The sequence below is a fragment of the Ursus americanus genome, chromosome 5, assembly GCF_024610735.1.
Source record: "Ursus americanus isolate L20-20 chromosome 5, mUrsAme1.1.p, whole genome shotgun sequence".
In the NCBI taxonomy this organism is placed as follows: domain Eukaryota; kingdom Metazoa; phylum Chordata; class Mammalia; order Carnivora; family Ursidae; genus Ursus; species Ursus americanus.
The window spans coordinates 21,536,534-21,561,108 of record NC_142131.1 but is presented as its reverse complement, the minus strand read 5'-3'; the positions used below and the strand labels follow the sequence as shown (position 1 = coordinate 21,561,108).

The 24,575-nt window shown below is 34.5% G+C and overlaps 1 protein-coding gene across 4 annotated transcripts in view; it reads left to right on the top strand.

The window, feature by feature from the left end:
- Positions 1–23,934, top strand: part of RASA1 (RAS p21 protein activator 1) — a 112,077-nt gene extending 88,143 nt beyond the window's left edge. For 2 of the 4 annotated variants that reach the window (XM_045796317.2, XM_087862003.1), the window contains exons 12-25: positions 3,302–3,389; positions 5,347–5,424; positions 7,409–7,566; positions 8,048–8,124; positions 9,371–9,543; positions 9,869–10,028; positions 11,118–11,260; positions 12,701–12,816; positions 13,533–13,619; positions 15,863–15,930; positions 17,508–17,596; positions 19,201–19,278; positions 21,626–21,760; positions 22,788–23,934. In XM_045796317.2, coding sequence (XP_045652273.2) covers positions 3,302–3,389; positions 5,347–5,424; positions 7,409–7,566; positions 8,048–8,124; positions 9,371–9,543; positions 9,869–10,028; positions 11,118–11,260; positions 12,701–12,816; positions 13,533–13,619; positions 15,863–15,930; positions 17,508–17,596; positions 19,201–19,278; positions 21,626–21,760; positions 22,788–22,871 — 1,534 coding nt within the window. In that variant the 3' untranslated portion in view covers positions 22,872–23,934. The remainder of the gene's footprint in view (positions 1–3,301; positions 3,390–5,346; positions 5,425–7,408; positions 7,567–8,047; positions 8,125–9,370; positions 9,544–9,868; positions 10,029–11,117; positions 11,261–12,700; positions 12,817–13,532; positions 13,620–15,862; positions 15,931–17,507; positions 17,597–19,200; positions 19,279–21,625; positions 21,761–22,787) is intronic. The other 2 variants (XM_087862004.1, XM_087862005.1) reach the window with 2 other exon arrangements.
- Positions 23,935–24,575: the final 641 nt, after the last annotated feature.

The window sequence follows — 24,575 nt, the reverse complement described above, 5'->3', positions numbered from 1 at the left end:
CCTTTTCATAGGCTGAATCTTTCATTGTGGTGGTATTTACTATCTTCACTTAGGAATGATGTTTTCACTGGATATTAAATTTTAGGTTGACAATTATTTTCTTTCAGTGTTTTAAAGATTATTTATGAGTGAGTGAGAGCAAAAGACTGAGAGAATGAGTAGGAGGGGCAAAGGGAGAAGCAGACTCCCTGTGGAGCAGGGAGCCCCACGTGGGGCTCTATCCCAGGATCCTGGGATCATGACCTGAGCCAAAGCAGATGCTTAAACAACTGAGCCACCCAGGCGCCCTTCTTTCAGCATTTTAAACAATGTTTTCTGCCTTCCACCTTTTTCTTTTTTTCTGATTATTTCTCTTTTAGAGATAATATATCTTTTTTTCTCTTTCAGGTGTACTATATTTCATCTTTTTCTGGTTACTTGGAGATTTTTCTTTAGATTTTTAGCAGTTAAACAAAAATGTGCCTACTATAAATTTTCCTCAAAAACTTTATCCTAATTATTTGCAGAGCTTCTTCAGTTTGATACCTGATGTCTTTTTTGAGTTCTAGGAAAGTCTTGGTTACTATCTCTTTAAACAGTTCTTCCGCCACATTTTCTTTCATCTTCTGTGATTCCTGTTACATGTTATATCTTTTTTAAAGATTTATTTAGAGAGAGAGCGGCTGGGGGCAGGAGGAGAGGAAGAGAGAGAGAATTTCAAGCAGATTCCCCGCTGAGTGCAGAGCACGACACAGGGCTTGATATCATGACCTGAGCCGAAATCAAGAGTCGCTTCACCGACTGAGCCGCTGAGGCGCCCCAGCATGTTAAATCTTTTACTAGGTCCCATGTGCCTATTACATAGTTTTCTGTTCTGTGTTTGTCATAATTTTTTTTTATGTGCCCTAGACTGGATATTCTGATTTGTCTTCCAGTTCACAAATACACTCTTCTGCAGTTAAATGCATTTCTTGAGGTCTTAATTTAATTAATTACATTTTTCAGTTTAGAGTTTCCATTTGATTCTTTTATAGATGTAGTTAGCTGGCAAAATTATCTATTTTGTTACCTATTTTCTTAAACGTTTTAATTACAGTTATTTGAATGTTGTATCTAACAATATCTGGATTATATGTAGGTCTTTCCCCTTCGTTTGTTTTCTTAGATTGGCTTTTCAGTTGGTTGAATCACGATTCCTGTGATACGTACTTATGTTTGACTGAATGGTGGACATTGTGTATGAAAGATTGTAGAAGCTATGGATAATGTTATTGCCTCCAGAAAGCGCTGTTCTGCCAGATAAGTCCCCTCAGGGATCAAATGGAGGTATTGGTGAAGGCTGTTCTATTTTCTGGTTTGCCCTTCTTTTGAAGGCATGGGTAGGGGTCTCAGATGAAAGCCTTCTCTTTTAAAGGCCCTAAAATCATTTGTCTCTCCTAGCAGTATGAAACTGCTGTGCTGGTTAGTTTTGGGGCCTCTTAGATGCTGCTTCCTTCTGCTAGGCTTCTCAGCTTCTTGCCCTGTGCAGTTTAGGAATTGGCAAATGCCTTGAAAGGAAAAGCTGTGGAGAAGTTCAGGCTTACCTCACTATGATCTTGGCCTCTTAAGTCTTAGTTGCTCTGTTGTTCTCCAGTGATTTCCAACAGTTGTCTTTTGTTTTATTTATATTTTATGGAGCCAGGAAGGCCATTGTGATTCAAGCCACTTTCAGAAGCTGAAGTTTCCAACTTGTATTTGTATTATTTTATAGCATTCTCAAAGCATGAAAGGATGGTTTTTAAGTAAATATTAAGCTTGTACTGTGGGTATTTTGCTATGGCCTCCTAACGCTGAAGTAAGAGATATAATCTGGTTAATGCAAGAAATAGGAATAACATTTATTGAGTTTTGAGTTTCAAAAACATGAAGGCCTTTATTTAGTAAAGATTTTATTTACTTATTTATTTGAGAGAGTGAGAGAGAACACAGCAGGGTGAAGGGCAGAGGGAGAGGCAGACTCCCTGCCGAGCAGGGAGCCCCATGTAGGACTTGATCCTGGGACTCCCAGATCATGACCTGAGCTGAAGGCAGACGCTCAACCAACTGAGCTACCCAGGCGCCCTGGTCCTTACTTACTTACTTTACCTATTTATTTATCTACCTACCTACCTACCTACCTACCTATCATTAATTATGTTCAGTTAGCCAACATCATTAGTTTTTGATCTAGTGTTCATTAGTTGCACATAACACCCAGTGCTCATCATAACACATGCCCTCCTTAACACCCATCACCCGGCCCCCCAGCCCTCCATGCACCCACCCCCCTTCTGAAACCCTCAGTTTGTTTCCCAGAGTCCAGAGTCTCTCATGGTTTGTCTTCCTGTCTGATTTCTCCCCCTTCAGTTTTCCTACCCTTCCCCTATGGTCCTCTGCTATTCCATATGTTCCACATGAGTGAAACCATACGATTTTTGTCTTTCTCTTCTTATTTCACTTAGCATAATCCCCTCCAGTTCCATCCATGTCGATGCAAATGGTGGGTATTAGTCCTTTCTGATGGCTGAGTAATATTCATTGTATATATGTATCACATCTTCTTTATCCATTCATCTACTGAAGGGCATCTCGGCTCCTTCCACAGTTTGGCTATTGTGGACACTGCTGCTATGAACATTGGAGTGGCCCTTATTAAACATTTATAATCCTTTTCAGGTCTAGTTGGAAAGACAACAAACACATCTTCAAAAAAGATATAAACTATTTTAGTATGGTGCATACTATTGGAGGACAAGAACTGATATGTACTGTATACCATTGTTGGGTTATTTAATCATCAGAACAAGCATATGTGTGAGCAGATGTTTCCATTTTAACAGATGAGGAAAAATTGTAAAAAAAAAAAAATTGAAAATACATATAAAAATAGATTTTAAAAAATCACCCACAATCTACCTGTGAGAGATAACCACTAAGAACATTTTGGTCTAGGAACATGTCTAGTCTTTTTCCAGCACTTATGAATGTATAATATATATTACTATGAAGTAATGAGTTTATAACATTTTGCTTTAAAAAGTGTTTAGATTAGCTATATGCAATTCTAGCATAAAACATTTTTAAACTTTGCAAGGATTGATAGAATTTCAGTGGTGCTGACAAAAAGTTCTTAAAAATATATGCGGCTGATATTTTCTTTTCAGTAATGCTTTGGACAGTGGAGTATTGGTTCTCTAAATTAAGAATGATGTCAATTGAAATACATTATATATGTTGTGATTTTTGGTGTGTTTTAATGCTTTTTGTTAAGCTTCCTAATCACTTTTCTGTTTATATTTTAAAGGCCAAACTGTTTTCAGATAGTGGTTCAGCACTTTAGTGAAGAACATTACATTTTTTACTTTGCAGGAGAAACTCCAGAACAAGCAGAGGTAAGTTAATTGTTTTCTCAACGACTGCTAACCTTTATTTAGCTCATGTTTTCTTTTTAACTAAGAAACTATTGCATATATGATAAAGTAATACAAAGGAAGACTGAAATTGAATACTCTTTTTATTTCAAGGAATGAGAACTCTGATGTGTAAAATTTTTTTTGAAAGAAATGCAGCAAAAAACTCAGTGAAGGGCTATTAGGAATGAGAACTCCATTTTAAATTGATCTTTAAATACTCTGATGTTGAGTCCAACTGAGAATGCTCATTTAAAATCCTCTCTGCAGAAAGGTTATAGATATTCTCAGTACAATTGAAAGGTAAGCCAGTTAGTTTTGCAAACAAGCATTGTTATTCTTTACTGGTTGAACTTCATGTCTAAAAACAGAAGTTCAGTCATCAAAAATAAAAGTATTTGAGCAACTTTGTTTTTCTCTAAACCTACATATGATGCCTACTTTCAGCACTAGGCATTGATCCACATGCAGTGCCCTTCTTATTTTATTAAACTTTCAGCAGTGCTGTGACAAGAGAATCTTTTCCAAAAACTCTTTTTAAAAATACTTTGATTTCTTTGAACCATAATATATCAGGGGTGTTTACTGGTATTTTATACAAATATGGTGATACTTCTTCTGCTTATACTCTACGGGAAGAATCTGAAGGTGGTTAAGAGGTCAAAGAAAACAACTTTTTGTAAATAGAAGATACTGTGCCAACTCTGGATATGAGGCAGAAGCTTTTAAAACTGGATCCTGGCATGCGTCCCTGATTCATAAATTATGAAAATATCTTAGACTGTAGAATTGACGAATGAGCCACATAATGTTTTGTGGTTCACAATTGAATGTCATGTTTCAAATCTTGGCAAAATATTTCAAATAAACATTATTAACATATAACACAAAAAACCTGGTTTTGTGGGTATTATCCCTACTATTTAGATGCAAAAAGTAGAGTTCAAAACATTTTGTTAACAGTTTTTTTTTTTTTTTTGAATGCTAGAAATTGAGTTAGGAAAGAAATTTAAACTTCAGTTTCCTATCCTCCAATTATTTCACCAGGTTCCCTCTTTCTAAATAAAGGTATGTTATATACCTTGATGACATTTCAGTATAAATAGAACATTTTCTTATATTTATATGTAAGCTTTACATATTCTTTATTTCCATATACCACTTGAAGTCCAAAAATACTATTGGTATTTCCAGTTTTTGTTACTTGGATGGCCTTTGGGATCGGTGGTTACTCTCTTCTAGTTCTAAAAGCTATGGTATTTGATTAGGTCTTAATTTGTTCTGTAAAGACGTCCTCTAAACATTCAGAGTTCAGACTGAAATAGTCAACAAGCTAAAGATAAACTGAGTAAAGCAGTAGTGCACAGCTTTGTGGAAATAAGTAAGCTAAAGTGAAATATTTAGCTTTATTTTTGATAAACCTAAGATTTCTCCAAACCACTAGATAAACATTTGAAAATATAGCTTCTTGAATATTAGCCTGAAAACTGTTTTGAATCTAATGTTACATTTGAAAGGCTTACAAATAACCCAGACCCCCTTACACATTCTACCCTTATCATGGTCTAAGGTAAGAGTAGGTGCTGGTCATCAAGTCAGTCATCACATGATCAGTTGGTTTTGCAATCAGCCCTCCTTTCACAAAATATAACTGTTTAATAATTTTACATGGATTTTATTTTTTGGCTAATTAATGGTCACTCATGGTATACTTAACATTAATTTAGGGATTCAACAAAAATACAATTTGAAGGATGATTATAATTGTTTTGGTCATCGTTTTATTTTGTGGGGCCCCCAGTGTAAAAGTGCAGCACACTCTGAGTATAGCAGTGGCCATCTGGAGCAGGAAAGAACTGAATTTGGGGGAAAAAATCCTGATGATTGGAAACTGAATAAACTAGTGTATATTTCTTTGAAATGCTGTTATTTTTTGTAGGACTGGATGAAAGGTCTGCAGGCATTTTGCAGTTTACGGAAAAGTAGTCCAGGGTCATCCAATAAACGCCTGCGTCAGGTGAAACTTGATTTTCTTTGATTTGATGTTATCACGTTTCACTTTATTACTTTGCTCTTTATTTCTATCAGAACTGTTTTGGGCTACATTTCAAACTCTTCTGAGTACTTTTTTGTTTGTTTTTTAAAATATTTATTTATTTATTTATTTTTATAATATTCAGTTAGCCAACATACAGTGCATCATTAGGTTTTGTACGTATATACAATGGAATATTACTCAGCCATCAGAAAGGATGAATACCCACCATTTGCATCAACATGGATGGAACTGGAGGGGATTATGCTAAGTGAAGTAAGTTAAGCAGAGAAAGACAGTTATCGTATGGTTTCACTCATGTGTGGAACATAAGAAATAACACTTCTGAGTTCTTAAGAGAAGTTTATCTTTTCAGGCATTTTAAAGCCATGCTTCCACTTTGTTCAGTAGCAGGAGAAATATTTATGAAAAAGAAGTTTCTTTATATACATGCTGGGTACTTAGTCCATAATGCCATCTTTTGAATACATACCAAGGATTTTTTTTTCTTTGACTTAAAATAACAATACCAACCAACAACAATAGAAACCATTCTGTTAGGCACTTTCATTCGTTTTTTTCTTGAAAGAATTATTTTGGCCTATTTCAAAAAGTACAACTAAAGGTAATTATTGAAAAGATCATCTGACTTTAAGTATTAATCCAAATAAACTTTACGGTTTTTTGCTTTGTAGTCTATTGTGTAACTGTTAGCTAGTGTCCTGTCTTATTTGAACCGTAACATGTTGTACGTGTTCATTTTATAGAGTTAAGCTGGGCTTTTTCTTTCTTTCTAGGTATGTATAGTCAACTCTGTACCCTCCATATCTTTGCTTTTTTTTTTTTTTTTCTGTATTGTTATCCCTAGATAGTTGGAAAAAATAATTTTAATATTCTTGAGTTTTGAGGAACATTACTACAGTATTTATTGACCAAAGGTGATTCTTGTTTTATTTATGGAAATTTCCAATAAGCTTTGTGAATTTAATATATTGTTCTATTGCAAGTCAATAAATGGTTAATATTTAGTCAATAAATGGTTAATATAAGTTACATTTCCTGTAACCAAAAGTCTGACCCTTTCCCCAAGGACATTTAATTATACACATAATTGTGTTCTCAGATCTTTTTTTTAACGTTTTTGTAAACTGTAAAAAAAAAATCAGACTGAGTTTTTGCAGATTGTGTCTTGTGTGAAACTTTAGCTATGAAGTTATCATTTTTAGCTATAATACTACAGAATAAGAAATAATAAAATCATAGCTAACATCTCTTGAGCCCTTTTGCTGGTACTCTGCTGTATGCTTTTACATGTATTATTTCGAATCTTTACAACAACTTGCAGTGTAGACTTTATCCTAATTTTTTGAGGAGTTGAGGCTCAGAGAGGCTGACTTGTCCTACACCATAGAAGCAGTATGTGGCAAGGGGGAAAGAGAACCTGATACTAGAAAGTGAATGATCTCAGTTTTGGCATCAAAACTGACAAATAGCTTCTTTGGATTTGTATCTTTTTCTGTAAAATGAGAAGGCAGGATCAGTGTTGTAAACATATTTTCTAGCTGTGGAAGTTTATAGATAAATCTCCCAGGTGAGCTTTATATAACCTACAGGATTTTGATTTGGGTGGTGACAGTTTTTTACTTAAGTCAAAATAAAATCCTCTATTTCCATTTTCTCTGAACTATTTTTTAGTAAAAAAGGTGCATTTCATTAAACTGCTACAAGAATGTAATTGGAGGAATAACTTAAAACGGCACTTTTTTTAAAAAAAAAGAATTATTTTAAATGCTTGAATGTTGTATTTTATACATCACATAAAAAGGAAAATATAATTACAGGTCATAATGTCTGAAGAAAGGGGAAAAATTAGTCAGTTTTGGGTTATTTTTAAATAGTAATTACTTTTGAAACCTAATGCATAATTCTTGAAATCTGGGGTAACAATTTTTTGTGTTTTCTTTAGGTCAGCAGTCTTGTTTTACACATTGAAGAGGCCCATAAACTCCCTGTAAAACATTTTACTAATCCATATTGTAACATCTACCTGAATAGTGTCCAAGTAGCAAAAACTCATGCAAGGGAAGGGCAAAACCCTGTATGGTCGGAAGAGTTTGTCTTTGAGTAAGTCTGATTTTATCATTACATTAAATCTTTTTCTTTTACCCTTTTGCCCCTGCATTCTCTCTCTCTTTTTGTCTCCGTCTCTGAACTACCAGAACAAAGGGCTGAGTCCAGGCATTTTAGTAGTACTTATATATTTTTTCCCTGCTTTTATTACTGAAGTGCTGTGTTCTTGGTTTTTCACCTAGTTATTAATAGGAATTAGTGTTAACTGACAAGTTCAGAAACATTTACTTAAGAGACATATAAAAAACGTTTACAATAGTTTCCAGGATTTACTTGAGGAGGTTAAAGATAGTAGGAAAAGTATGATTTGCTTGTCTGCATTCCTGTATTCCAAATAATAATACGTTTTGAATCCAGCATGCATGTTCAGATTGTTTAATAGCAGAAATAAGGGACTTATTCGATAGTAGAAATAAAAGACTTAGAATTTGATGCCAGGGTATTTTGTTAATTCTTTTTCTTTTTGGTCCTCTAGTGATCTTCCTCCTGACATCAACAGATTTGAGATAACTCTTAGTAATAAAACAAAGAAAAGCAAAGATCCTGATATTTGTAAGTTGATACAGAAATTTTACTTTTTTAAACTCATAATGTAGTCTAAAAAAGTGCAAATAATATATAATTTGACATAGTTTCTTTTTGTACTTCTAAAAGTTTTGATTGTTGAGGAAGAGTTTCATAAGATAAAAAGACCAAAATGGCTAAATAGTACATATTGTAAACTTAAACTCTTGATTTAATCTTTCATCTTCCCTTCCCTCCCCAGTGGACAGGAACAAGAGAACAGTAAGAGTGGCCATATTTCTATGGTGCTTCCACTATCCCTTCTTTGTACTTTGTAGGTTTTTCCTGTTTTCGTATAGTTTTATGTAAGTGGATAAAATCACTCTATTAAAAATTTTTCTTTAAATTTATTCATTTCTGGTGAACCTTTTCCATTCTTATTCTCAGTAGCACACCTTCACCCAGCCTGTTGCTGAAACAGGTGGCAGTGAGATTTAGCCGTTCACATCAGAGTGAATTAGGTTAATACCTTCTTAAAAGTCAGCCTTAGGGAAAGAAGTGATATACATGAACAGATCAAAGCCTGAATTTTCCTCTACAAAATATTCTGTCGGTTCTGTACTATTTAAATGCTTAACACTTTTTTAGTGGTTCCCTGTTACTTTTAAAATAAAATCCAAACCTGTAGTAAACACAGAAGAAAGGCCCTTTCCTGATCTACTCCTCCACCATGTTGCTTTCATAGTGTGTCTCTGGTATATCCTCTCTCTAGTTATACCAGCTTTCTTTGTAGCTCTGAAGCGATCCATGGATTTTAAAAGTGCCCATCATACCTTCTGTTTGGACTATGCTCTTTTTCTCTGCCTTTCTACGTAGCTACACCTCCACAGCCTGTTAAGTGTCAGCTTAAGGGTTACCTGTTTGGAATGGATTTTTCCATGGGCTGAATTACTTATTTCTTTTACTTCGGTAGCATTAGCCACTGTTAACAGCACTCACCACGCTGTATTGTACCATGATTGATTTCTTGCCTTACTGTGACCTCCATGCAGCTCATAGACCGTGTCTTAATCATGTCTGTATCCCATGTCCCTGCCTACCATAGTCTGGCACAAAATGGGCACTGAGTAAATGCATGAAGTAAGTATCAAGTATTGAATTTGTGTTGCTACTGAAAACTTCTTTAAAGCATTTAACACTACAGAGAAGACAAAATGTCAGGAAAATTTAGTGGTATGACGAATTATAGTGTCCTCTTTTTAGACAGTAATCATCTGATGTTTTTCTATTAAAGTATTTATGCGCTGCCAGTTGAGCCGGTTACAGAAAGGGCATGCCACAGATGAATGGTTTTTGCTCAGCTCCCATATACCATTAAAAGGTATTGAACCAGGATCCCTGCGTGTCCGAGCACGATATTCTATGGAAAAAATCATGCCAGAAGAAGAGTACAGTGAATTTAAAGAGGTATTAAGTTATTTACCAGTCTAATTATTTTTGATGGAATTAACAGTAAACATTTAAACAAAAAATTCCTTAAGTTAAACATAGTAATGTCATACTTAGTGCACCAGTGATGGGCATAGAAGGTTAAAATTAAAAAACCTTGCAGTAGTATGATGTTGGTCTTAAGAGACTATAAATATGCAGGCTGTAAACTCATTCTATTTTTAATAAATGTATTGAATAGAACATATTTCTAAATAGAAGAACATAAGAGAATTCCTGTTCATCTCATTGAGAACATTTAATGCTGTGTACTTACAATAATCTTTCTCGATGTCATTTTTAGCTTATACTGCAAAAGGAGCTTCATGTAGTCTATGCTTTATCACATGTATGTGGACAGGACCGAACACTACTGGCTAGCATCCTACTAAGGATTTTTCTTCATGAAAAGCTTGAATCATTGTTGTTGTGTACACTAAATGACAGAGAAATAAGCATGGAAGGTAAATAAGCTACTCTGTTTTTCTTCATTAAAAATTAAAGTCGGAATGTCAGTTCTGATCCTTGTGCTGGCTAACATTTGGCAGTTTCTGTCATGGTAAATTATTCCACTAGAAGCCATAAGAAAGTGACTTCTTTATCCCTATCAGTGGCTTATGGTGCTTGATTATTAAGAATAGTTTGGTGTACCTACCATATTCTCTCATTTATATTTTACTTATTCTTTGCACAAAAGTTAGGTGACAGCTGCATTTTATTTCTAGCTTCTATAGATAGGTAGTTCCCAGGTAATAGAGCTGGACACATGGTGCTTTGTAACAGCTTACAGATTTGTCACAGTTAACCCCTTTCCAGCTAGCACTTTGGCTCAGTAACAGTGCTTGCTTCTAGGTTCTCCAATAAACTATAAAAGCTAAAACTATTTCCTCCTAATCATAGAAAATGTGAAAGATAGATTTGTCAGGAAAGATAAAGTGATGGTCCAGATGTTACACCGAGACTGTCTTTTTTTGGCAATATTTGTGTTTTTTAACGTAATAATTTATACTGGGATTTTGTGGGTTTTTTTTTTTTCATTTTCTTCATTAAAAAAAATTGGAAGTATAATTGACATACAATATCCTGTTAGCTTCAGGTATGTATCATAGTGATTTGGTATTTTTATACTTTTCAAAATGATCCCTATGATAAGTCTATTTATACCACTATGTTATATTCTTATTTGGAAATTAACTCAGAATTTCCAAAGTGTGGGCTCAGTGGATAGCAGAGCTGAAGTCTGATCTTATTTTTGTCACTCACTGGCTCTTTGGTCTTAACAAGTCCTGTACCCATTCTAAGCCTTTGTTTTTTCTTATGAATATGGCAGTGTCAGCACCTCCTGTTGATCTAATGAATAAAGTCCTTTGAAGAGTTAAGTTTATAGAAATAGAGGGTGTCATTATAATTCATACTTCAGTGCTGGATGCAAATAAGCATACTTACATGGGTATAATGTTTGAGGAAAAAATGAGTTCATTTAATTTCTAATCTGGTTTCACATTAGTATAATCCTTTATATAACTAATCTTTTAATATAAATATTTATGTAGATGAAGCCACTACTCTCTTTCGAGCTACAACACTTGCAAGCACCTTGATGGAGCAGTACATGAAAGCCACTGCGACACAGTTCGTTCATCATGCGTTGAAAGACTCTATTTTAAAGATAATGGAAAGCAAGCAGTCTTGCGAGGTACGAATTTCATGTTTTAAGTATTTCAGCAAAGAGCATATTTCAATAGGTGATGCTTTATAGCTAATTACATTTTAAGGAAAATATATTAGCTTTTTAAAATTATTCATCAGGGCATTTACACATTTTGCAATACATTCAGAAAAATGTTAGACAAAATAAACTTTTTAAAAAAGATGTATTTTGAGATTAAAAACCTCAAATTCCACCAGAAATTAATGAAAGTACTTTCTCATTTATCCTGCTCTACTAATAATAAAGTGTATGCTGCTTTCAGAAAGTGTACATAACATAAATTGAAGTGTTTGCTAGAGACTTTGGTTGTATAACCCAGTTAAGGTCGATGAAGCACTTCCTAATAACAGCCAGGGGTATCCTTGAAGGTTTTGGGGGTAAAGAAGTACAACATATTCCACTCAAAAGCAAATAAAAACATCCTTTTAAGATTATTAAGGTTTCAGTGTAAATTCATAATAAACATTAAGAGAAAGAGTGGAATCTCACATGGTTCTTCTCTTATTTTGAAGATAGAGTGACTACAGAAGGAAGATATTAAATACATTTTTTAGATCTGATACAAAATTAATAAAACAAGTAATTGCTTTTGGTAATGTACACTGGGAGCTGTCAAATGTTAATTTTGCACTACAGTGGTCAGTTTTTACTAATTAACCTAAAGGGAAGAAATTGAGGATCCAGTGTTGAACACCTGGGGTAATGCCGTAGTTGGCCTAACTGAAATGGATACAGAAATCCAGCAAGTCTGCACAGTGTTCGTGGGCACTAGATCAGGCTAGGGAAGTCAGACTTACATAGATAAATCTATTCCACTGATTCTAGATCAGAATTCTTAGATTTCAAGGGTTACTGAAAATGTTTTGAGAAAGGTTCATTATTCTGTCTACGGCATTCAGAAAAGCCTTTCTATTTTAATCGGTATTTGTTTTCAAATAAATACAATTAAAGATAGGTTTTATAATACATGGTGATCATTATTTAAATACTAGTATATTTGTGATCATATATATATATCACATATACCTAGTATATGTGATCAGTAAAGCTGGGTTTTTGTCTTCTAGTTGAGAATATAATTTTGAAAATAAAGGCTAATCCATTTTCTGTGGCTGTAAAAATCTATGGTAAAGCATGGTAAATGAATAAAAGAGAATTTTAACACTGGTATTAATCCCAGAGCAAATGAAACGTGCTGAATAATCACTGCTTATTGTATTGTTTTGTTGAATAATTGGGAAGTAATGGTAAATGAGGAGTTCCGTAGAGCAAACTACTTAAAAATTTCCATTTATATCCAACCCCCCAAGACTAAAACAGATTGAAAAGTGGAAAAACAGAGAACCTTGAAAACTACTGTTTGATTACCTTGATTCATTTTATCATTGCCAAGATGCATTTATATTACTTTATTCCTTCTCTTAGTTAAGTCCATCAAAGTTAGAAAAAAATGAAGATGTGAACACTAATTTAGCACACCTATTGAACATACTTTCAGAGCTTGTGGAGAAAATATTCATGGCTTCAGAAATACTTCCACCGTAAGTGGTGAAATTTTAATTTGACAAGAAACTGTGTATCTGCATTTTGAAAAATTTGTATTTCTAAAATGTGTAAGCTTTTCCACTGTCCTAATAAATGTTTTTACACTCTGAAAAAGGGTTTTTCAGTCTTCCAAGGTGAATTGTGTTTAAGGCAAAAGAGTGACTTGAAGAAACCACAGTGGTGAAATACATTAAAATAAAAACAAAATTATGTTTTTACACAGACTAACATATCTGGTTTATACAGTAACTTGGGTAATGAATAGAGACTTATAATCTCAGATTTGAGATCATTAATATCTTGGTTAAATGTACACCAGACAGTTAGTACCTGCTTAACTGCTTTTAGTAAAAGTGAACTCACTCAGGTAGAAGTTATCATAAGTCAAAATCCATCTCCCTGGAATCTGAACTTAGTATTTCCTTTGTATCCTCATTCCAGTACTTTTTTTCTTATTTTTCATTAATACAGAAGCAATGTAAAAATGGTCAGATTCTTCCAAAGTAAACGTAAAGAATTGACTAAATGATGATGAAAACTATTTGTTTTCCTTATCCCTTGCCAAATGTTTCCTTCACTCCTTGTAGCAGAGTACTTTTTGGGGGGTAAGGGCCAGTTGCATTAAAATGTGTATTTGGCAAATTAAGCTTTTGGCTCGGTGATCAGCATTTTCCCTTGCTTTATGTATTGAGATGTTGTGTTGTTTTGGCAGGACACTGAGATATATTTATGGGTGTTTACAGAAATCTGTCCAGCACAAGTGGCCTACAAATACCACCATGAGAACAAGAGTTGTTAGGTAAGGCTCATCAATCCATTTGTTAAATCACTGTGGATAGCGTGCACTGATAGTCAGGTGGGTGACTGTGAAAATCGGAAGAGTAACAGTATATAATTCCAGACTTTTTTCTTTTACTTTCATGTCAGAACCCTGTTGAATATTTTCTGAGTTCAGATGGCTACTACAATTTAACTTTACTGTTTGGTGTTTTTTTTTTTTTGGAAGTTATTAAGAGATACTTAGCTACCTTGTGCATTTTCTAAAAACCTGAACACCCATGTATGATCAGAAAGAATGAGGTTAAAAGTTCTATAATCAGCAAAATCTGTAGCTAACATTCTATAGTACTCTTCATACACACTATGCATTACCTGCGTGCATATATGCATATACCTCTCAGGAAGGAAAGAAGAGGGAGGGTGGGGAGAGTGGGAGGAGTGAAAGGGGGATTGACGTGGTGCTAAGAAGGAAGAGCAGTCAGTGCTAAGAACTGACGAGCTACTGACTGGTGGGTTTGTGGCAGTCTGACTCGGGGCTAATCTCCAGCCAGAGCCTCTTGCTCTGAAGCTGTTTCAGTGCACTCGCTGTGCAGTAATTAGGAGGAACCGCTTTGGCAAGTTGCAGAATGTTGTACCTTGTATACAGGGGGACTTCATGATCACTATTTTAACTTATTTTTCCAATGAGGAAGCAAATCTGTAGAGGTAAAAATGGTTTGCTTAAGGTTATAAAGAAAGGTTGTGCTAAGGCAGAACTAAAGGCCAACCTTCTAAGGTCCAGTCAGCTCTCTAACACTATTATAGACTTTTGTTAAGTACACCCGTGCCCGCTGAAGACAACTGGAAATTCAGTGCAAAAGCATCAGAGAATATAGCAGTCTGCTGATACTTTATGTAGAATACATATGCCAGTCATGTCATATCACCTTAAAAAAAAATAAGACAACCACTAAAGATACTAATACTGTACAGTTAGTTGTGAAAAATGTGTGTCAATCCTGCCTGCAACCTAAGTTTTGTAAAGAGGCTTCTACTCTTCTTGTAGATAAAATTTCTCTTGGTTAGTAATGATAGGACATAAGTATTAAAGAATGGTAGATTCTTTATTTCTTCTCTTTAGTAGTGATTGAGAGGAATTAGAATTAGCATTAAGTTTCAGCACAATTTTGTGTGGGATGTAAATTAAAGCCTCTGTAAACTCTGTTTCAAACGAGTATAACTGTTAAGCAAACAGCAGGAATTTTTGCTGTGTGAATTTCTGACACTACAGAGTTTTTAAGGGGCACTTATGACCAAAGTGATGATTTCTGTCCCTACTTTTAAATATATGTGTAGGTACCTAGCATCCCTTTTAAATTTAAAATCACTTCTAAAAATTCAGAGAAAGTAGATTTGCATACTGAAATTCTTTCATGATTAAATGTTGGTAGGTTATATTTCAGATTCAAACACTTATGTATCAAAATGTTTTCAAGCAAAATTTATGCAAGATTCTTCACAAATTAGTTTAAAAGAGGTATTTAAAGAGCTGATAATTGTGTATTGTAATTGCAATAAATGCTATATGAGAAGTAACATTCATTTCTAAGAGTCCAGAAAGTAGTAAACTGTCATTAGATTGGAAAGTAAATGCTGAGAAGTTGGTTTAACCGCTCTGTAATGGAAAAGGTGAAAGGTGAGGTCTTTTTCTTTATTGCCATAGAAGCTCTATAGCATTCGATTGTATACATTTTCATTTATCAAGAAATCACTTTTCTCTATAGAACGGATTCTTTTTAGGATTCATCAGCAAAATCAGTATAATTAACTTGATTTATAACAGACTTTATTGGGCTTATTCTGTTTAAAGAAAGAAAGAAGTGAGAGAAAGCGAGTTTTAGGACCATACAGGCCTGTATCTCTATGAAAAGGTTTTTTTATACTCCTATAGTATTTCAGAAATTCCTAGTGTTCCTAAGGCTATTGCTTCCTCAAAGTAAGTATATTGGAATAAAGAGTTGCCAAGACCATAAATGTTACAGATATAACTTAAATGTTCCCAAAATCAACTGAAAATTCCAAATTTGGGAAAAGCAAACAGTGTAAGAAGCAGAGATACATGTTCTTAAAGTAAGATACTTTAGCTTACTATTTTCTTGAAGCTGTGTTTGGGCTTCTTTACATCAGTTCAAAGTTCATGGTTCTACAAGTATTAAAATTTGTTTATTTTTATGTAACATATATAGTAGTTTTCTAAAAAAAAAAAATTTCCCTCCCATTCAGTGGTTTTGTTTTTCTTCGACTTATCTGTCCTGCCATCCTGAATCCACGGATGTTTAATATCATCTCAGGTAATCAGCTTTTGATAAACTTTTGGAATTAAAAAAATTAGAATAAAATTTGGTATTATTTGGTAAGGTTATTCATTTTTTCTTTTACATCTGATTTTTTATTATCTAGTTCTAAGACTTGATATAAAACATTCCAAAGCGCCCTTTTCTTCTTCCCTCCTTTTGCTACTTTACCTTCTCTGTTTTGCTTCTTTTCTTTCCATCCAGTATCTGAAGCCTGAGGCGGCAATGATTAGACACGTATCACTTCTACCCCATCGCTACCTGTGTCTCAAGCTCTCATTATGACTTTTTCAATCTACAACCTGGCTTTTTCAGTTGGGAAGAGGTTTCTGTGTGCTTTTAGCCCATACTAGCCCTATCGCTACCACTGCAAGTTGTATTTTAAGATCAAATTAAAATGATAACTACGGTTGCAGTAGTGCTCTGTGAATACCTGACTGTGGTCCCTTAGAGATGGAGAGGTTTGTCACCAGTTAGATCATGTTACTTGGCCGGTTTAAACTCCAACAAACCAGATTTGGTTTTACGTATTGCCTATATGTCCATTATGCAAGGACTTTCAGATGTCATAGGCATTTTTTAAAGAAAGGAGAACAGTGATATTTGTGACTACAAATGTAATAATGAGCCATTATTAACAAAAGGAACCTGAACCATTTTTCTTTTAATAATTAGAAGCTCAAAGTTGTATTTAAAAATCCTTTGGACTAAATCTTAAGTTTTACCTTATTATAGTTATAGTCCTCGTGTCTCTGTCATTATCTTCTGTTGCTACTAAAATGGTTACATCTATGGTTCTATTAAGAATTAAGGGTGTAGAATTCTGGAGAGATTGTTTATCTGAATGTTGGTCTCTGAACCACTAGGCAGTACTCATTTATAGTTCAACAGCTTAAGATACAAAGATAACATTCTAAAATTAGGCAGTCAGCTAGACTTACCTATATGTTTTTACTGTTAAATAATTCTGTTATGTCTCAAGGCTTGTATGTAATAGCTGCATATGATTTTCATTTACACCCTACTATGCATATTCTACAGGGAAATGTTTCCTGACCAGTCTTTATTATAGTTTATTCTCTAATATTCTAAGTTTATTAAATTGTTTTTCCCCCCTCACTGTAAAGCAGAAGTCCCAGGCTTTATCGTTGTTACTGAGCTTTAAAGTGATTTATTTATGTAGTCATTGGAGGTTCGTAGTAGGGACTTGCTCACATTGCAAACTGCTAACCTGCAGGGGGTTGAAATTAGCTTTGTGAACTGTCATGAAGCAGGTGTGTGGAGTGACAGTCTTTTTAGCGATAAAGTTAAAGCTCTAAGGTATTGTGAAATATCAACCAGTTGAGAATTGCTGAGTCTCGCGGCAGCACCCTTTTCACAAACTAGAAGTTTTGATAAGTGTATTTAACTTTCCCCCTTTAACTCAAGTTTTTTGAATTATACAGGTCATATCATTTCCAAGAATGTCAGTATTTTTAGCAGTAAAGAAATATTAAAGTGCTAACTCTGTACTGCTTTACCTGAAAGTGCCTTTGGAGTCAGTGTCATTACCGGTGCCCAATTCTCTCTTACAGATTCCCCATCGCCTATTGCTGCCAGAACACTGATATTAGTGGCTAAATCTGTGCAGAACTTAGCAAATCTTGTGGAATTTGGAGCTAAGGTAAAAACATTTTGATACTGGAAAATGTCATTTACCAGTGAAACCTTGAGATACAACCATAGAATAAAGATATAAAGTTTTCAGTAGTGTCTATTTCATAAACATCGTTATATTTTTGTTGGTATGTGTGTCTTCTTAAAAATATTTAAAAATTTTACATTTTAATGAAATTTTTAAAACCGCTGTTTTAGTGAGTATAGAAAACTATATTTTCTATTTCCAATATAGTAAAATTCTCCTCGTAAATATAAAAATCAGTAAGCATATTTTTAAATGTACTCAAGTCCATTTTATTTATTTCATCATAAACATTTACTGTAAATAACTTGGATGAGTTCTTACTGTAAATAACTCGGACGAGTTCTTAAAACACCCACATGTGCTCCCACTACCTAACGATAAGGATTGTTAATATTCTGGTAGTGATTGTACCGTGTTGCCTGATTTTGTCAATATTGAACAAACCTCTTGCCTGGAAATGTAACTATTTTGTTATTCTTAATGATGATTATTCCATCATGTAGCTGTTAAGTACTCTTCTACTCAACAGTTAGATGCTGCCAACTTATCACTGTTACAAATACTGCTGTAACAAGTATCCATATATATTTCCTTTCAAATTTGTCCAGTTGTTTCAAACTAATTTTGGAGGAAAATCCTAAGTAATACTTCTCTGCTCCCCAGAGCCTTGCCCAAACTCATTATTATTCGGTTTAATTTTTGCCAACCTGCTGGGCAGAATGTTACTTTGATTTTTTGTGTCAGTTTCTTTGGAATTGACTGATGAGGTCTTTATCATCGTTTGTTTATTGGCTTTAAAAGAGCTTGTGATAATATTAAACATTTTCTGTTTTACAACATAGCACATTTTAAAATAGGCTTAATATTTTAATACGAAGAGCAGTTTATAGTAAGGCTTAGCTTTTGAATTTATCTGAATAGGCAGGCAGGTTGTGATACGTATTCCTGTTGCAGTCGTTAGCACGCTGTAGCTTACTTACTTATATTCTCTGCTAGATTCTAACCTCTGGGTTAGGCCCAGGTTTATCTTGGCAGGTGGCAAATAATAGTTTCTCAGTAATTATTTTTGAATGAATTACAGTTGACCCTTGACACACAGGTTCAAACTGCATGGGTCCACTTATTCATGGTTTTTACAATACTGTAAATGTATTTTCTCTTATGATTTTAATATTTTTTTCTCTAGCTTACTCTATTGTAATAATACAGAATAGAATATATGTAACACACAAAATATGTGTCAACTGACTGTTATCCGTAATAAGGCTTCTGGTCAACAACAGGTTTTCAGTCACATTTTTGAGGAATTAAGTTATTTATGGATTTCAACCAGTTGGCGTTCTTGCTTTGGGTTTTTTTTTTCATCCACAATTTCTTACTCTTTCATGGAAATATTCCTGTTCTTCGGTTTAGCTATTTGCTTTTATTGGAAGGAAATTTATATGATTAAACTAATTCTTGTGAACATGTATTGCTGTTGATGGACATAATTAATTAGATTTATAAGAATCCTTGCTACGTAAGTGGTGGTAGTAGATCGGTGTTTGTTTTTGATACATATATGGTAAATGTTTTGTTTTTAGGAGCCCTATATGGAAGGTGTCAATCCATTTATCAAAAGTAATAAACATCGTATGATCATGTTTTTAGATGAACTTGGGGTATGTATATATTTCTTCAAGTGCTTTGAGACCTAAATTTAATATCGCTGAGAATTAATTCATTTAAGCAACAACTTAGATTTTTATCCAAAACTTAAAAAACAAAAACAAAAAAATGGGCCTCTGGATGGCTCAGTTGGTTAAGCCTCCAACTCTTGATCTTAGGCTGGTGAGTTCAGGCCCCACATTGGGCTCCACTTTAAAAAAAAAAAAAAAAGCCTGTTTTGTCTACCTTTGTAAACAAATTGATTGTAACATTTATTCTTAACACTAAATGGTTTATACCAAGTACTCATTATTGTGGCTTTTGTACTTCTTGTGTTTTTCATTATCCTTTTAGCTGCTCCATCTCCTTACTGTGATACTCTGTTGCTGCTTTTACTTAGCTGCTGGTGTATGGAACTTGAAACAAGATAGATGACCCAGATCTGACCAGGTTATATAAGTAAATGGACTGCAGAGTGTTCTTGGGGCTTGACTAGGAATAAAATACATGGATTTAGTATTATACTTCATTCAGTAGGACTACTGATGTCTTATTCGGGGCCTTTTTAATTGTGATTATAAAATTAATAGAAATTGTATATAAAAATTCCCTAAGAAAGACCCTGTAAAGTTGAATTTTCTTGTTACAAATTTACAGATAATGGATTAAAAACTAAAATATATTAGTAATTCAGTTCATATATAAAAACAAAGGTTTATCAAAAAGGTTATCAGTTTAGCCAGGTGTATGGTGTTAGGGAATCCTAGGGTAGGAGACTGAGGTGCCCAGGTTCTGCCTTAATGTATTCAGATCCAGTTAAAACCACAACCACACCCGTGTGCAATGCAAGTAACTAGCACTTCCTGAGGGCCCCTACTTTGCTACCTCAGGGATAAAAACCAGTGTGAAAGAAGTTATTTACAACATAGGTCCATACTTAGGATAAAAATGAGAAAAAAAGGGGCAAAGGCTAAATGTCTATGTTTCATATATATATATGAGCTCAGGGACGTTTAAGAGGTAAAAAAAAAAATTCCTTACTACCAAAAAACACAGTTGGGTCAGTGATTGAAAAAATTCTTACTATAGTATTGTTTAAAGAACTGTGAAAACTGTACAATATTTAAAGCTACTGAGCTTTGACTTAGGCTATATACTTCTAGGTTTTTAGATTCAAGGTTAGGACTCCATTTATTTTCCATAATCACAGCTGTCTACAGTTCAGCTTTCTTATCACTTTCCTAGTTAGGCCTCACAGTGTAGTCTTTTAAACTGCTTAGAATTCCCAGTATTCTATTCTTCCTGCCTCATGTTCTTGTATTCCTTTACCACATGTATAAATCAGATTCTTTTCAGACTCACTTCAAATATCTCCTTCAGAAGGGCTTTGATGAGCACTAAACCTGAGTCAAAAACCTTTTCTTCTGCTTCTGAAATATTCTCTGCGTATCTGTGTTGCTATGTCTTCTAGAGAGACTACGAGCTCTCTGAAGGCAAATACTAGTGTCTTTTACCTCTATAATCCTTCATTCACCAAATGAATGGGTAACAGAGTTAATTAAGAAGAATGAACTATATTTCAGTTGTTTGTTCATGCCATAGAAACTGAGTGTTTTGCAGTTTTTAGGAATGTACAGCAAATTAATTATCACAATTACGGAGAGGAGTGGATTTATTCAAAACTACCAGCAATCTGCATCCATGCTGAATTTTATTCTGAGGCTCAAACTAATACTGGTATTTAGTGCTAATAAAGCACGAAGTCATTTAATGAACCTTACCTGAAGATACCATAATTAACACTGATCATTCCCACACATTATCAAGTGTTTTGGGCATAGTCCATAGATAATCATTAAGCCTGACAAGTTCTCCTCACACTTCCATAGTGTAATTCCTTACATACATATACTGATAAATTGGGACAGACTATAGCAGCTAAATAATGAGTCCAAGAAAGTGGAGGAATTTTAAGTTAAAAGTTTCACTTGCATTTAATCCAGATTAGCAGTTACACTATTTTCTTTTTGTTTGTTATTGTTTTGCTCTATGTGCCAGATCAAAAAAAAAACCCCAAAACTCTCTAAGAATTTAGGAAGCCCACTTATTTAGAATAACTAATACTGTACAATATTCTGCCATACTTTGTAAGAAAATTGGAACCTGGATTTTATGTGAATACTGAGGTCATAGAACCTTTGTTTTATCAGAAATAGCACTGAATGTTACATAGCATCTTAGACTCTTGAGAAATTTAAGAGAACATTAAAAATTCCGTTTACTATAAGCATTAAGAAGATCTTTTCAGAAGTGACTTTAAAGATTTGTATTTCTAAATGCAGTTTTATCATTCTCTTAAAGAATGTACCTGAACTTCCAGACACTACAGAGCATTCTAGAACTGACCTGTCTCGTGATTTAGCAGCACTGCATGAGATTTGTGTGGCCCATTCAGATGAACTGCGAACGCTTAGCAATGAACGTGGTGCACAGCAGGTAGGGTATTTTTGCCAGCCTTCATTTAAGTGACGTTGGATTAGCACTTAAGCAGAACGTCAGTATAAGACTCTGAGAGGTAACTAGCTGAATTATGGTCAACATTATTTTATCAGTTATATTTTTAAGAATCTGAAGCCTCCTCCCCAAAGATCTTGGCGGAGGAATAATGGACCCAGACTAAAATTATGTGTTTGACACTGCATAGTATGAACTCTACTGAAAAATGGTGGTGTTACACACTTCAGAGATGTGGCCTGATGTACACAGCGCATGGCCCAGTGACTTGCAAACTCCAGATTCGGAGATTCTGGAGTATGGCCTTGAAAACGGTCATTTCTAATCAGCTCCTCCTGAGTACTGTCACTGTACTGGCCAACCATTTGGCAGGGGCCTTGTAGAAGAGATTAAAATTAAAGCACTGTGTTTGTTTGTGGATTCTGAGTTTTCTTCAACCAGAGATTCTAAAATCCTCAAGTTTAGGTAATCCTCTGGCTCATTAAGATTCCAGTCACTTTAGCAGCTTAGGCCGAATGTGTGCCATTGGCCTGTTTATGTGTCCCTGGTATATATATAATGCCTTCCTGCTACACTGGGGCTGAGTTTGTTACGATTTGCCTTAAATTACAAATGAAATTCTTACTGGAGAATTTGGCCTAATTAATTTTAGGCCCAGTGTAGTCTAGTCCTGTTTCTTCCATGATACTTGATAGTGTTCACTGGGCTGCAAGCTGATTGGTTGATCTTATGGGGCTTAAGATGATTTGTAATGATCAGCCTATCTTCTGTCCTAAGTAGATGTGAAAATGCCAAATAAATGAAATTCTGTTTGGTGTACAAAAATTGTATCTTGACCAAAAAAATTGAGTCATGGACTGAATAATAGAAACGTTCACAGTTTTATGCTTTTGTGTAGAATGGTTAATATTAATTCATGTGGCTTTTTACAAAATCCAGGTTCCCTGAAGTTTCTGACTAAACTTTCATTTATTTACTAATTGTTTTCTTACTATTTTTCCTTGTTTAGCACGTACTGAAAAAGCTGCTGGCTATAACAGAACTGCTTCAGCAAAAACAAAACCAGTATACAAAAACTAACGATGTCAGGTAGCAGCCTTCGCCCAAGTGTTCTGCTTGGCTTCAGCATGCCCAACACGGTAATTCACATCAGTATCATGTCTCCTTTGCTCTTGCCAAAAAATAGCACACCTTTCCACATTCCAGTGATGTGTGAGCTATGCAAACAAAATCCAAGATTCTGCTGGTGAGTACATGTGCCAGCAGCTTTGTAAGCTATCTGTGCAGGAAATTTGCACTTTTTCCACATACGGAATCAGTCTTTACCAACTTCTGAGCCTTTGGTGTACCGATCACCTTTCACGCAACAAAATGCGAAGACTATTTCTTGAACTTGGAAAATATGTTTTCAATACATCCAATTGCCAAAGTTTTGCTCCGTCTTCGAAAAAGAACTATGAAATCAACTGACAAGAAAAAAAAGCATTCTGAGTATAACTGGATTGCTGACTGTTCTTACTGTAACTTCCTCCCGATTAGGAATACGACCGTTTGACTGTTTAATGACTATTTGTATTTACAGTTTCCAGAGTCTGACACTCTAATTAGGAACAATCTTTCTTTCTTTGCTGTATACTTTTTTAAAATACTGTGCTTTCTCTTGAACTGTTGAAAACTTTTTTAAAATACTGTGCTTTCTCTTGAACTGTTGAAAAAAAAAATATATAGAATGGATCTATTGCTCATCAGCTTTATTTTTTAAACATACCACTTATTTTGTTGTAATTGTCAAAGGCTGTATTTAGATCTCATGATGCTTTCGTTAAATGTTTACAACAGTAAATAGTTTGAATTCAATAAATATTATTGGTCGTTGTACTGATCAATGCATGTTACCTATTCATCCATTCTATAGATTACCATTTTATGTGTCTAAAAATATCTGGAATGCTTTTGTTGAAAGTACTCATTTCCAAATAATTGATTTTTTACACAGCTATCCATCCATCTCTGAACTTCTGACTACTTGTTCTATCTGCTGCATAGTTTGTATTATAGTTTTATTTGCTTCTGTATATGTATTTTTGTGAAGTATTCACAAGGGTTTAAGTTAAAATAAAACCAAGGGATATCTTGAATAATTAATTCTGTCTAAATACAGCTATGCATTCAATTTCATTATTTTCTTCCTCCTTTTAGGGGCAGTTCAAAGTTAGTTAGTACCAGAGCAAGGCCCAGGGAGAAGAAAGTAACAATTCCTTCCCTGCCATAATTGTGCAGGAGAGGGAGAAGGCATACCGAAAAGTACACAGCAGAAAAGCATTTTCCACGATAAAAGAAAAAATAATTTTCTAAAGGACTGGATCCCAAGAGCAACACTTCAGTTAACAAATACTTTAAAATACAGAAATAAAGAACAAGGATTTGTAAGATTGATGCATAGCAAAGTTTTAAGCTATTTATTAGAGGCTGTTGCTTCTGTGGAAGCAGGTGAACATTGGTGTTCAACAGCCAAACACCCAGTCTACTCTCCTGTGCCCCTTTTCCTTGGTGTCAGTTCAATTCCTGTTACTTTTCCCTCACTCCTGCATTACAGCTGGACGACCATGGCAGTATCCCATTTGGGTTACAGGACAGAGTGGAAGGGATATGGACTAGTGACATCTCCAAAAACATTTAAACACTATCCAAAGAGGTCCAAATTGTAGGGCGAGGCAACTTAGTCCTCCCCCCTCAGTCTTCAGCCATACTGACCAGGCTGAAATTTCCTCTTCTACCTTTTATATTTTAATGCCAT